The sequence below is a fragment of the Podarcis erhardii genome (assembly GCF_964252035.2).
Source record: "Podarcis erhardii genome assembly, chromosome: 6".
NCBI lineage: Eukaryota > Metazoa > Chordata > Lepidosauria > Squamata > Lacertidae > Podarcis > Podarcis erhardii.
This window is the reverse complement of record NC_138510.1, coordinates 3419849-3433957: the sequence shown is the minus strand read 5'-3', so window position 1 is coordinate 3433957 and position 14109 is coordinate 3419849. Positions and strand designations below refer to the sequence as shown.

General features: G+C 47.5%; 1 protein-coding gene and 1 long non-coding RNA gene across 4 annotated transcripts in view; one reads left to right on the top strand and one right to left on the bottom strand.

The window, feature by feature from the left end:
- LOC309345239 overlaps positions 1–14109 on the bottom strand; it is a 147139-nt gene that overhangs the window by 99720 nt on the left and 33310 nt on the right. The gene's annotated exons all lie outside the window — the stretch shown is intronic.
- Positions 1–14109, top strand: part of TTLL9 (tubulin tyrosine ligase like 9) — a 52303-nt gene that overhangs the window by 37219 nt on the left and 975 nt on the right. For 2 of the 3 annotated variants that reach the window (XM_081867893.1, XM_081867892.1), the window contains exons 8-13: positions 160–200; positions 646–733; positions 2392–2450; positions 4470–4666; positions 9787–9900; positions 12216–12337. In XM_081867893.1, coding sequence (XP_081724019.1) covers positions 160–200; positions 646–733; positions 2392–2450; positions 4470–4666; positions 9787–9900; positions 12216–12337 — 621 coding nt within the window. The remainder of the gene's footprint in view (positions 1–159; positions 201–645; positions 734–2391; positions 2451–4469; positions 4667–9786; positions 9901–12215; positions 12338–14109) is intronic. The other variant, XM_081867894.1, reaches the window with a different exon arrangement.

Sequence of the window (14109 nt, the reverse complement as noted above, 5' to 3'; positions counted from 1 at the left end):
CTGATGCCATCAGGAGCACAAATCACCATGAATGCCCAAATGAAAGGACACATGGAGAGAACTAGCACAAATGCAATGCCATCCTACAGTCCCGAGAATGAGAAATAAATAGCACAGGTGGGGCAGTAATTCATAAAGCTATTTCTCTTGGGTTCACAGGGCGGAAGTTTGACTTGAGAGTGTACGTCCTAGTCATGTCGGTGAGTGAACAGGCCGTCGCCCCTGCAATGCCTAGTCCGTCCCTTGAATTGATGTGATAGCCAGCTAGGAGGGACTTATACCCGAAGGAGCGTCTCCACCCCCATTATTCTGCCCGGACGCTGAGGTCCGGCGCCGAGGGCCTTCTGGCGGTTCCCTCATTGCGAGAAGCAAAGCTACAGGGAACCAGGCAGAGGGCCTTCTCGGTAGTGGCACCCACCCTGTGGAACGCCCTTCCAGCAGATGTCAAAGCGATAAACAACTACCTGACATTCAGAAGACATCTGAAGGCAGCCCTGTTCAGGGAAGTTTTTTATGGGTGACATTTTGATGTGTTTTTGGTCTTTGTTGGAAGCTGCCCAGAGTGGCTGGGGAACAAAGAATAAATTATTATTGTTGTTGTTGTTGCTGCTGCTGCTGCTCACCACTGCTTTCTCTTCCTCCCAGTATATCCCACTCAAAGCCTGGCTTTACCGCGATGGCTTTGCTCGCTTCTCCAACACCCGCTTCACCCTGAACACCATCGATGACCACTGTATCCTGACCTGTCTGCACATTGCATGAGCTGCTTCAGGACGGAACAACTTTTTGTCAGCTGTTGGGGGGAGCAGCATTTGCAACAAGATGCCTGTGTGCTTGGTGCAGGAAGACTGCAGAGACCACTCACGCTGAGCAGGTCTGGCAGCCAAGGTCAGCAACCTTGCCTGAAGTCCCTGGCAGATCAAGGCAGCTGCAAGGACTGAATCAGCGTTTTCAGACCATTTTAGGACCACTGAGGACCACCGTATATGATGCTAAATGCTTCACTGTTTAGGAAGCTACTTCATATCTGTTTCTACATGTTCTATTTACCGTGGTGCCCCGCAAGACGAATGCCTCGCAAGACGGAAAACTCGCTAGACGAAAGAGTTTTCCGTTTTGGAGGTGCTTCGCAAAACGAATTTCCTATGGGCTTGCTTCGCAAGACGAAAATGTCTTGCGAGTTCCTGCGGGTTCCCCCCCCCCTTTTCTAAGCCGCTAAGCCGCTTATCAGCTGATCCACTAAGCCACTAAGCCGCTTAACAGCAGATCCGCTAAGCCGCTAAGCCGCTTATCAGCTGATCCGCTAAGCCCCTAAGCCGCTAATAGCCCTAATCCGCTAATGGGCTTGCTTTGCAAGATGAAAAAAACTGCTAGACGAAGAGACTCGCGGAACGGATTCTTTTCGTCTTGCGAGGCACCACTGTATTGCGTTTATACAATATGCCTTTTATGTGGGAGGAAAATATTAATCCCTGTGACCCACGTGTGTGGGGTGAATTGGCGGGGTGCCTGGATTCAAAATGCAGGGCTAAACTCACACTCCAGCAGGAAAGAGACCTCACTAGCAGAGTTTAAACACACAAAAGTCAAGCAGCAATATAGCGTTAGGAAGGCAGGTTGTTAGAATTTTTTAGTCTGCATGCGAACAGCACCTCTCTCTTTCTACCGCGTTTGCAATGAACAGACCACACACTGTTAAGTAAGTTTAAAATTATTTACTTACAAAACATTCCTTAGGTCAGATTCATGCATTTATCCAAGCAGCAGCAAAGAGAACAGAGGCAGAATAATCTTGGGTAGAAAACGGAAAGATAGTGCCAAACACGTGCTCTAAGCTTGGCGCTTGCTTAGGCATGTCTTCCTTGGTCAGTTACATGACGCAGAGAAAGTGAGGGAACAGGAAGAGAAAGCTTCAATTCCTCCCTCACTGGAGAGGAGTGGGCATGACCTACGTAGCTGAGTCTAAGAATTTAACTCTGTGATCTTAACCCATTCAGTCACTAAGACTGGATCTACACACAAGAAAAACCCGCTATAAATAAGTCATAAATTAAATTGTTATAACGAAAGGGAAAAAAACCTGTATGTAAAATCACATAGACAAAGTTTTGTGCTCTACATCGCCATCTGGTGTCGCATGTTTATAACAAAGTTATAGCGTTGCAACATGGCTGATGTAGCTGAGTCCTAACTTTTCCTCCAAGGAGTTCAAGCTGGCATGCATGGTGCTCCCCCTCCCCATTTAATCCCCATGGCAACCCCATGGGCAGGAGGATAGATGAAATGAGTAGCCTGGGCAAAGGGAAGCTGTTTTGGGAGCCAGGTTCATATTTTGGATTCAGGGAGCATCTCTTTCCTTTCATATCATCCTTACCTCCCGCCTCATGCCAGATGTTCACCTGACAAATGTAGCCGTGCAGAAGACCGCCCCTGACTACGACCCCGAAAAGGTGAGGAATGAGGGCCCAGCAACCCAGGTACCCAAACCCTTCTGTTTCAGGGGCCGGGGTGGTTTGGCTGGGGGATGATGGAGGCCACCCTTCAAATCCTCACCCAAGGAGTGGCTGTAGCAGGAAGGCCAATGGGTTAAGAGTCAAGATAGATGAAACGTTTTAACGTGTGCAGAAGCGGTGAATCATGACATGCGCAGACGCACATGTTCTGCTCATGTTGCTCGTTCGCAACCAGAGGTACCACTGTATCGCAATGTTGAAAACCAGAGATTGCCCAGCCCTGCGCAAGGGCCAGTTGAAGAGGCATGGGGAGCCACACTCTGCTGCTGGGCCTGAGGTTCCCCACTCCGAGCGCAATACTTTAGGTGCGGGGATTGCCTAAGTACTATGCTGTTCCTGTAAGGTACTTGACATTACTGCCGTCCCACCAGCTGCTGGGCTACCAGCCTCATGGAAACATTCTTGTGATATAAATGGAGTACCCCATCTGTTTAAAAAAACCAACAACTCTAGATGTCCAGTTGGGCTTTTATCAGCAGCTGCCACTGCCACTCTTGGCTGTTTTGGCCTGTGTCCATTCTATCGATCTCGTTTATGGCTCACCCTTTCCCCACAGAGCTCAGAGCGACAGTTGATCTCTTTTGGTCTCTTAGCAATCTTGAGAGGTAGAGTAAACTGAGAGGCGGGGGATGAGTGGAGATTTGAACTCGAGTCTCCCCAGCCCAAACCCACCTCTTTGTTGGCAGTCAGTAGAAAAAAAGACAGTCACAGAACCAAGAAATTGCACAAAGCAAATGAAATACCACGAAAATCCCTGAAACGAGAAGTAATCAGCTAGAAATATTATCTTATGAAAATAAACTCAGTAATAAAAAAACAAAGAGTTTAAGGGGAAAATGAGAAAAACCTCAAATTGAACGAAGCCTTAACAGGATGCCGGCTACAAACCTTGTTTCCCTGAACTATTCAGTTTCCTCAGAAGGAAATAGAAAAATCATAAACCTTAAATGACCAAAATTCACAAGAAGGGGGTAGAACTCCCAAAAATTCTGAAATATTTATAATCCTGGGCCGACCTAGGTGAAGCAAAACGTAGCAATAAAGGACTGAGGACTCAAAGGTACAATTTCTAATACTGAATTTACAAAAAAGGTCTGGAAACCCAAGTGGCAAGTTTTAAACAAAGCCACTTTAGAGGAAGCAAAGAACAGTAATAAAGAGTTGAGGACTCAGCTGTGAAAATTCTAGTGTTGCCTTTACAAAAAGGTATAAAAAACCTAAATGGCACAAATTCAAAGAAAGGAATACAAGGTAAGCTGTTTTAGATTTTTTTTTCCCTTAAACTCTTTGATTTTTATTATTTAGTTTGTTTTCATAAGATAATTTTTCTAGTCGATTACTTCTCGTTTCAGGGATTTTCATGGTACAGTGGTACCTCGGGTTACAGACGCTTCAGGTTACATACGCTTCAGGTTACAGACTCCGCTAACCCAGAAATAGTGCTTCAGGTTAAGAACTTTGCTTCAGGATGAGAACAGAAATTGGGCTCCGGCGGCGCGGCAGCAGCAGGAGGCCCCATTAGCTAAAGTGGTGCTTCAGGTTAAGAACAGTTTCAGGTCAAGTACAGACCTCCGGAATGAATTAAGTACAGTGGTGCCCCGCAAGACGAATGCCTCGCAAGACGGAAAACCCGCTAGACGAAAGGGTTTTCCGTTTTGGAGGCGCTTCGCAAAACGAATTTCCCTATGGACTTGCTTCGCAAGACGAAATGTCTTGCGAGTTCCTGCGGGTTTTTTTCCCTTTCCCCCCTTTTTCCTAAGCCGCTAAGCCGCTTATCAGGTGAGCCGCTAAAAGCCGCTAAACCGCTAATAGCGCTAATCCGCTAAGCTGTCAATGGGCTTGCTTCGCAAGACGAAAAAACCGCTATACGAAGAGCCTCACGGAACGGATTAATTTCGTCTTGCGAGGCACCACTGTACTTAACCCGAGGTGCCACTGTATTTCATTTGTTGGCAGGGCTGCAAGTGGATGATCCAGAAGTTCCGCCTCTACCTGACCGCCAAGCACGGGGCGGAAGCCGTAGAGAACCTCTTCGCTGAGATGGACAACATTTTCATCAAGAGCCTGCAGAGCGTCCAGAAAGTCATCATCAGCGACAAGCACTGCTTTGAGCTCTACGGCTACGATATCCTGATCGACCAAGACCTCAAGCCGTAAGGGGGGGGGGAGAGGGTCAGAGGATACTCCCAAGGGAAGGGAGGTAGCTCAGTTGCTCTGGATCAGAAGAGGATGAGGAGGAAAAGGAGAGTCAGCAGGAACTGGAAGGGCTGGCTGGGCAGCAGACAGTTCAAGGGAAGGAAAGAAAGTTGGCAGGGCATTGGGAACAGGAGATTTTTTTAAGGGTTCATAGGTATCTTGCCTGTTCCCAATATCCAGTTATGTGGCTCTTTCCATAGAATCATAGAATCCTAGAGTTGGAAGAGACCACAAGGGCCATCGAGTCCAACCCCTGCCAAGCAGGAAACACCATCAGAGCACTCCTGACATATGGTTGTCAAGCCTCTGCTTAAAGACCTCCAAAGAAGGAGACTCCACCACACTCCTTGGCAGCAAATTCCACTGTCGAACAGCTCTTACTGTCAGGGAGCTCTTCCTAATGTTTAGGTGGAATCTTCTTTCTTGTAGTTTGGATCCATTGCTCCGTGTCCGCTTCTCTGGAGCAGCAGAAAACAACCTTTCTCCCTCCTCTATGTGACATCCTTTTATATATTTGAACATGGCTATCATATCACCCCTTAACCTCCTCTTCTCCAGGCTAAACATGCCCAGCTCCCTTAGCCGTTCCTCATAAGGCATCGTTTCCAGGCCTTTGACCATTTTGGTTGCTCTCCTCTGGACACGTTCCAGTTTGTCAGTGGCCTTCTTGAACTGTGGTGCCCAGAACTGGACACAGTACTCCAGGTGAGGTCTGACCAGAGCAGAATACAGTGGCACTATGACTTCCCTTGATCTAGATGCTTTACTCCTATTGATGCAGCCCAGAATTGCATTGGCTTTTTTAGCTGCCGTGTCACACTGTTGGCTCATGTCAAGTTTGTGGTCAACCAAGACTCCTAGATCCTTTTCACATGTACTGCTCTCAAGCCAGGTGTCACCCATCTTTTATTTGTGCCTCTCATTTTTTTTGCCCAAGTGCAATACTTTACATTTCTCCCTGTTAAAATTCATCTTGTTTGTTTTGGCCCAGTTCTCAAATCTGTTAAGGTCGTTTTGAAGTGTGATCCTGTCCTCTGGGGTGTTAGCCACCCCTCCCAGTCATCTGCAAATTTGATCAGGATGCCCAATATCACACAACAGGGCCTCCACATAGTGGATTCAGATAACCAAAGTGGAAGGATGGTTAAGAGCAGCCTTCTGCGACCTGGTACCCTCCAGATGTTCTAGACTACAACTCCCATCATGTCTGACCATTTGCTGCACTGGCTTCTGGGAACTGGTAGTCCCAACTCTTAACGGAGAAATCTGAAGGCTGCCTTGGACAAAAAACAAGGACACCAGCCAGGAATACCAGAGCAAAACAGCAGCCAGTAGGCTTGGTCTTTATTGAAGACTGTCGCGACAGGTGGAACAAGATGGAAGCCCCAAACAAAAGAGCCCCCAAACTTTTATTAGCTACTAATCCCCATGTTACACCCCCCAAACTACATCTCTAATACATCATGGTTACATCATGAAAGGGGAGGTCTGGTGGCAGGAATCTGAGCATCCTGGACCCTGCCCCATGGTTCCCCTTGCCCTCCACCAAACACCCATCAAGTGGAACAAAAGATATATTTCCATTTCCCTGTTTCCCAGCCAAGTTCATCCCACCCTTTTGTCTTCATCTGGGTTTGTTATTTCTGGAATGGCACTCAGGTATCAAGATGCCAGGGATTATCCCTCAGGCAGAGGGGCTGCTGGGTAGCTGAGCTCACATGTCTATATGAATTTCTGAAGTTTTCCCAGTGAGCCAGTACAGAGAAACAGTTATCAGTGAAGTCTTACATTTGGTATCGTGCAGCAAAGGCCCATTGAATAGATAGGAAGAAACTGCAATGAAGTGTTTTGTGGGGACAAATCACAAAAGTCACAAAAGTAATTGTGCCGGTTTTGGTAGTGGGCTACATGTGCATGATACCTGCTGGAGGGGCACCCTCCCCCCCACCTATACATAAATTCCTGCATCATGACAACATTTGGAGGGCACCAAGTTGGGGAAGGCCGATTCAGAGCACGCCTTTGCCTACAGAGCTTTCAACACAATCCTATCCATGCCTACTCGGAAGGAAGTCCCTATGGGTTTCGTGGGGGGGGGGGGTTCCCCACGTGGGTGGATATTGAATTATGGCCGTTGGCTGCCTTAACTGCTGTATTCCGAGGGGAAAGCGTAGATCCGTAGGGAATAGGACTCTTTAACAGAATTCTCATTTTTCTCACAATGCAGTAAGTCTCGGGGGGTTGGGGAAATTGAAACTTCTTTAAATCCAATTTTCGTTTGCAGGGGCAAATGTCGTTGGAGGGGAACCTTTGCTTCTTGTCGTTCCCTTACATTGTCCAAAGGGAGAAGAGGTCACCAAGGCAGGATTGTGCCTTTTCTCGCCTCCAGCCATCCTCTCGCCTGCCCAGCCATGTTTCCCCTCTGCCCTTGGCAAGGAAATCTGGCACAATCAATTTCAGACCTGCCACTCTCCTTTCCAGCTCTGCCCTCTTGGCCTTGCCCCCCTCCTCCCTCCCTCTGCTGTGGCTGCTGGTTCAATTAGCGCCTTGGTGGCTTGTCAGCATTGCTCCGGTGCCTCTGCCACAACCCTGGGGACAGCTTTATTTAAAAGGAGCCGATAAGCAGACGCCAGGCAGCCACCGTCTGGAGCAGCGACTCTGCATTGTCTGACGTGCTCAGAAGAACATGGAGCCTGCCTCCCTCGGCACTCGACAGAGACTGAGTAGCAAATCCCGGGGCCTTGCACTTAGAGGACTGTAGCCCAGCTTCTTTGCATTATTCGGCTGGCTCTTCCCAGAGCCTTTGGGTGGGAATTTGGACCCAGGTCTTCAAAAGTCTGGGGCAGATGGGGCTTGCTTACCTGGGAAGGTAGCCCACCTAGGAGAAGGAAGACTCTGGTCCTAAACCTCCCAGGATTCATTGAGAACGGGAATAATAATAATAATAATAATAATAATAATAATAATAATAATAATAATTTATTATTTATACCCTGCCCATCTGGCTGGGTTTCCCCAGCCACTCTGGGCAGCTTCCAACAAAACACTAAAATACAATAACCTATTAAACATTAAAAGCTTCCCTGAACAGGGCTGCCTTCAGATGTCTTCTAAAAGTCTGGTAGTTATTTTTCTCTTTGACATCTGGTGGGAGGGCATTCCATACCAGGGTAGCTCTGTTTTGGGAAGTTTTTAACGTTTGACGCTTTATTGTGCTTTTAATACAGTCATACCTCGTGTTGCGTTTGCTTCGTGATACTTTTTTTAGGTTGCGTCCCACGGCAACCCGGAAGTACCGGAAAGGGTTACTTCTGGGTTTTGCAGGTTCTGGCTTGGATCTTACTGCAGCTCGTAGAGTTGCACGGGACAGAATATTCCTCCACTTAAGACCTCAAGGATGGACAGAAGCGGGAAGAGATATGGCCGGCAATGGAAGATGGAGAAGCCAACGGAGGAGAGTGTGCCAGTCGTTTCTGCCCATCTCAACAGCATGTACATTGTGCCCACTGTAGTATGAGAGTCAGCGTGGTGTAGTGGTTAAGAGCGGTGGACTCGTAATCTGGTGAACCGGGTTTGCTTCCCCGCTCCGCCACATGCAGCTGCTGGGTGACCTTGAGCCAGTCACACTTCTCTGAAGTCTCTCAGCCTCACTCACCTCACATATAATAATAATAATAATAAGAAGAAGAAGAAGAAGAAGAAGAAGAATTTATTTGTACCATTGTTTCCTATTGTTTCCCCAGCCACTCTAGGCGACTTCCAACAAAGATAAAAATACATTAAAATGTCACACATTAAAAACTTCCCTAAACAGGGCTGTCTTCAGATGTATTCTCAATGTCAGGTAGTTGCTTATCTCTCTGACATCTGGTGGGAAGGCATTCCACAGGGCGGGCGCCACCACCGAGAAGGCCCTCTGCCTGGTTCCCTGTAACTTGGCTTCTCGCAGCGAGGGAACCGCCAGAAGTCCCTCGGCGCTGGACCTCAGCATCCGGGCAGAACGATGGGGGTGGAGACGCTCCTTCAGGTATACAGAGTGTTTGCTGTGGGGGAGGAAGGGAAAGGAGATTGTTAGCCGCTTTGAGACTCCTTAAGGGGAGTGAAAGGCGGGATATCAAGTCCAAACTCTTCTCTTCTTCTTCTATGACCAAGCAAAAGAATCCAGGGAGGGTCTATGGAGGTTAGAAGGGGCTGAATTCTCAGCAGTCCCATTCAGTCCTATGGGATGAAGCAGTTGGCAAGGTTGTTGGGGAAAGCCAACTTGCTTCCCCTACAAGCCACTGATGGCACAAATAGCACAGCCTGGTAGTGTGCTCAGATACGCCCCTTTAATTTCCTCACCTATAGGGACACTTCCTCAAAGACAGCAGGCTGGCCGACGAATGAAGCAGGATTCTGCATGCTTCATCTAATAATAATAATAATAATAATAATAATAATAATAATAATAATAATTTTATTTATACCCCGCCCTCCCCAGCCAAGGCCAGGCTCAGGGCGGCTAACAAGCAATAATAAAAACAAGTTGAATGAATACAACTTAAAAACAAGATTAAAATACAACATTGAAACATTAAAATGCAGCCTCGTCGCAGGAGGAGAAGGGAATGCACCTCTCGCACCCGTATCAACCAGTCAGCCTCCACAGGGCAGTTTTGCATCGGTGAACCCCCTCCCCTTCACCAAACCGCACAGATCCACGATGAAAAGACAAGCCACAAGCCCGATCTCCTTAGCTCCGGGTGCGTTAAGCACACAAAGAAGAAGAAGAAGAAGAAGAAGAAGAGGAAGAAGAGTTTGGATTTGATATCCCGCTTTATCACTACCCGAAGGAGTCCCAAAGCGGCTAACATTCTCCTTTCCCTTCCTCCCCCACAACAAACACTCTGTGAGGTGAGTGGGGCTGAGAGACTTCAGAGAAGTGTGACTGGCCCAAAGTCACCCAGTAGCTGCAGGTGGAGGAACAGGGAATCAAACCCGGTTCACCAGATTACGAGTCTATCGCTCTTAACCACTACACCACAATGGCTCTCAGCCCCTTCCAGCCCCCATTGCTCTCTTTTGCTGTCCTTGGCAGGTGGCTTCTCGAAGTTAATGCTTCCCCCTCCCTCACGGCCAGCAGCCAGGAGGACTATGAACTCAAGACCCATCTTCTGGAGGACACCCTGAACATAGTGGACATGGAGGGCAGGTGAGTAGAGCACTTAGCGTGTGTGCCTCGTGCCTGTCATTTCAGTTGGCTCTGTTGCTGTTGAGTCGTTTAGTCGTGTCCGACTCTTCGTGACCCCCTGGACCAGAGACTCCTGTCTTCCACTGCCTCCCGCAGTTTGGTCAAACTCATGCTGGTAGCTTCGAGAACACTGTCCCACCATCTCGTCCTCTGTCGTCCCCTTCTCCTTGTGCCCTCCATCTTTCCCTTTTCCAGTTACAGATAGGTAGCCGTGTTGGTCTGCCATAGTCAAAACAAAAAAAAATTCCTTCCAGTAGCACCTTAAAGACCAACTAAGTCAGTTCTTGGTATGAGCTTTCGTGTGCATGCACACTTCTTCAGATACCGTATCTGAAGAAGTGTGCCGTATCTGAAGAAGATACCGTATCTGAAGAAGATACCGTATCTGAAGAAGTGTGCATGCACACGAAAGCTCATACCAAGAACTGACTTAGTTGGTCTTTAAGGTGCTACTGGAAGGAATTTTTTTTTGTTTCCCTTTTCCAGGGAGTCTTCTCTTCTCATGAGGTGGCCAAAGTATTGGAGCCTTAGCTTCAGGATCTGTCCTACCAGTGAGCACTCAGGGCTGATTTCCTTCAGAATGGAGAGGTTTGATCTTCTTGCAGTCCATGGGACTCTCAGTTGGCTCTGCTAACCTTTATAGTGTGCCTTCAACACTGTCGATCCACCTGAGGGTGCAGCAGGAGTCTTTGCCCTATGGAAATAAGCAACAAGACATGTGCATAGCTTACGACTCCCACTGTTTTCCTGCATTCTCAAGTGCTGCAACCCTTAATCTTATGCAGTGCATCAAAGCCAAGTTCATGGGAGATGTTTCAAACCACTTGTTTTCCTGTGTCAACCATCTTTCTGCAAAACCACCCGGTCCTACTCAGTCTCTCCAGCCTCCTTTTTCAGGAACTTCTTCCTGGATTCCTCTTGAAGCAAAGCTTGTTTGTTTTTAAATAAATTTTATTATTATTAATTGACATCCATACACAATCTTAGGTACATGTACAGCCTTAAATAATTATACCATTAAATATTGATTTAAACTTGTATTTGTACATGCTCTTTTCTTATCATTTCTAACTAAACAAAAATGAACCAAAATAAAAATCCAGTAAACTAAATTATATGAAAACAGACTTCCCGTCATTTCCCGATGTAAATTACATTTACAACATTGAATGTACTTATACTTCTTAACTTACTCTTACTATAGTTTCTAGTACTTTCATATAACATATTGTACCATTTTTCCTTGCTTAGTAGTATTTAAGTTACACAAGGGTCATTCAAACTCTGCCATAGATGTTACGTCGTTGTTATATTTTTGTAGGCATTTCTTAAACATATCCCATTTTTTGCGTGAATGATTGTTTTGTATTTCCCCTTAATCTATCTGTCAATTGAGCCAATTCTGCATAGTCTAATAACTTATTCTGCCATTCCCTTACTGTTGGTACTTTCCCCCCTTTCCAGTTCGATGCAATTAATAAGCGGGCAGCCGAAGCACAGTTTATTTGTGTTCCTAATCCACTCCCTTTAAAAGACTCGGGGCAATTAAGGAAGACGATATATGCCAACACACCTTGCCAGGAAAGTGCTGGGTCAATAAACCAGGTAGAATCATAGAATCCTAGAGTTGGAAGAGACCATAAGGGCCATCGAGTCCAACCCCCTGCCAAGCAGGAAACACCATCAGAGTACTCCTGACATATGGTTGTCAAGCCTCTGCTTAAAGACCTCCAAAGGAGACTCCACCACACTCCTTGGCAGCAAATTCCACTGTCAAACAGCTCTTACTGTCAGGAAGTTCTTCCTAATGTTTAGGTGGAATCTTCTTTCTTGTAGTTTGGAACCATTGCTCCGTGTCCGCTTCTCTGGAGCAGCAGAAAACAACCTTTCTCCTTCCTCTATGTGACATCCTTTTATATATTTGAACATGGCTATCATATCACCCCTTAACCTCCTCTTCTCCAGGCTAAACATGCCCAGCTCCCTTAGCCGTTCCTCATAAGGCATCGTTTCCAGGCCTTTGACCATTTTGGTTGCCCTCCTGGTGGACCACTCTGTTCTAGGGTGATCACCAGAAGCAGTTTTCTGAATTCTCAATGGCATGCAGCCCTTGTACAGGAGACGGATAAGTGCTAAACTCGCCTCTGTGCTCCCCAGCTGACATCTTGACATCCCCTCCAAGGTTGGAGCTTGGATGAGCAAATCCATCCCAGGAGGGGAGATGCAGAGCAAAGAATACAGGCCAGCCATTGACTCTCAAGCGTTTGCTCCTACAGGTTGACGGGGAAGGAGAAGCGTGTCGGAGGCTTTGACCTAATCTGGAACGATGGTCCCGTCAGCAGAGAAGATGGGAATCTGGACACACCCATGAACGGCTTTGTTGCAAACACCCACCTAGGTATTCAGCTGAGTGGCTCTTAGGAGACATAGGCAGGGTGGGGGCTGTAGGCGTTGCAGTTTCCCCACCCCCAGATGTGTCAAACCCATCTCAGCACTGGAGAGCGGTGGCTGGGATCATAGTAATTTTTAATTTTTTATTATTATTATTATTATTATTATTATTATTATTATTATTATTATTTTCCCACCACTCTGGGCGGCTTCCAACAAAGTACTTTAGTACTTCCAACAAAGTACTAAAATACAGTAGTCTTTTAAACATTAAAAGCTTCCCTAAAGAGGGCTGCCTTCATATGTCTTCTAAATGTCTGGTAGTTGTTCTTCTCTTTGACATCTGGCGGGAGGGCGTTCCACAGGGTGGGTGCCACTACCAAGAAGGCCCTCTGCCTGGTTTCCTGTAACTTGGCTTCTCGCAGTGAGGGAACCGCCAGAAGGCCCTCGGCCCTGGACCTCAGTGTCCGGGCTGAACAATGGGGGTGGAGATGCTCCATCAGGTATACTGGACCGAGGCCGTTTAGGGCTTTAAAGGTCAGCACCAACACTTTGAATTGTGCTTGGAAACATACTGGGAGCCAATGTAGATTTTTCAAGTCCGGTGTTATGTGGTCTCGGCGTCCGCTCCCAGTCACCAGTCTAGCTGCCGCATTCTGAATTAGTTGTAGTTTCCGGGTCACCTTCAAAGGTAGCCCCACGTAGAGCACATTGCAGTAGTCCAAGTGGGAGATAACTAGAGCATGTACCACTCTGGCGAGACAATCTGTGGTCTCAGCCTGCGTGCTAGGTGGAGCTGGTAGACAGTTGCCCTGGACACAGAATTGACCTGCGCCTCCAAAATGACTCCCAGGCTGCACACCTGGTCCTTCAGGGGCACAGTTACCCATTCAGGACCAGGGAGTCCTCCACACCCTCCCGTCTCCTGTCCCCCAAGAGCAGTACTTCTGTCTTGTCAGGATTCAGCCCCAATCCATTAGCCGCCATCCATCCTCCAACCGCCTCCAGGCACTCACACAGGACCTTCACCGCCTTCGCTGGTTCTGATTTGAAAGAGAGGTAGAGCTGGGTATCATCTGCATATTGATGAACACCCAGCCCAAACCCCCTGATGATCTCTCCCAGCAGCTGCATGTAGATGTTGAAAAGCATGGGGGAGAGGACAGAATCCTGAGGCATAGAATTATAGAGCAAGTGTGTTTTCTCCTGGTCCCTTCCCTTCCCAGGGGTCCCACCTAGTCCCACACCCTGCAATGCAGGAATCTCTGCTAAAGCATCCATGACAGATGGCCAACCTCTGCTTAAAAGCCTCCAAGGAGAGTCCCCAACCTCCGAGGGAGACGGTTCCACTGTCAAACAGCTCCTACTGTCAGAAAGTTTTCCCTGATGTTTAGTCAGAATCTCCTTTCTTGTACAGTGGTACCTCAGGGTGTGAACGGGATCCGTTCCGGAGCCCCGTTCGCATCCTGAATGGAACACAAGACGCGAGGGCATGTCTGCACGTGCGCGGGTCGCGTTTTGTCGCTTCCGCGCATGCGCGTGCCGTCATTTTGAGCATCTGTGTGCGCTCCATTACTTCCGGGTTGCCGCAGAGCGCAACCCGAAAGCGCTCAACCTGAAGCACATTCAACTCGAGGTATGACTGTAACTTGAATCCATTGGTTCACGTCCTACGCTCCAGAGCAGGAATTATGGGAATAGATCTTGACAGGTTAATTCAGGGTAGTTGTTTTTGAATCAGCCTAGCTCTTTTAAGTTGCTGCTGGCGATTCATTCAAT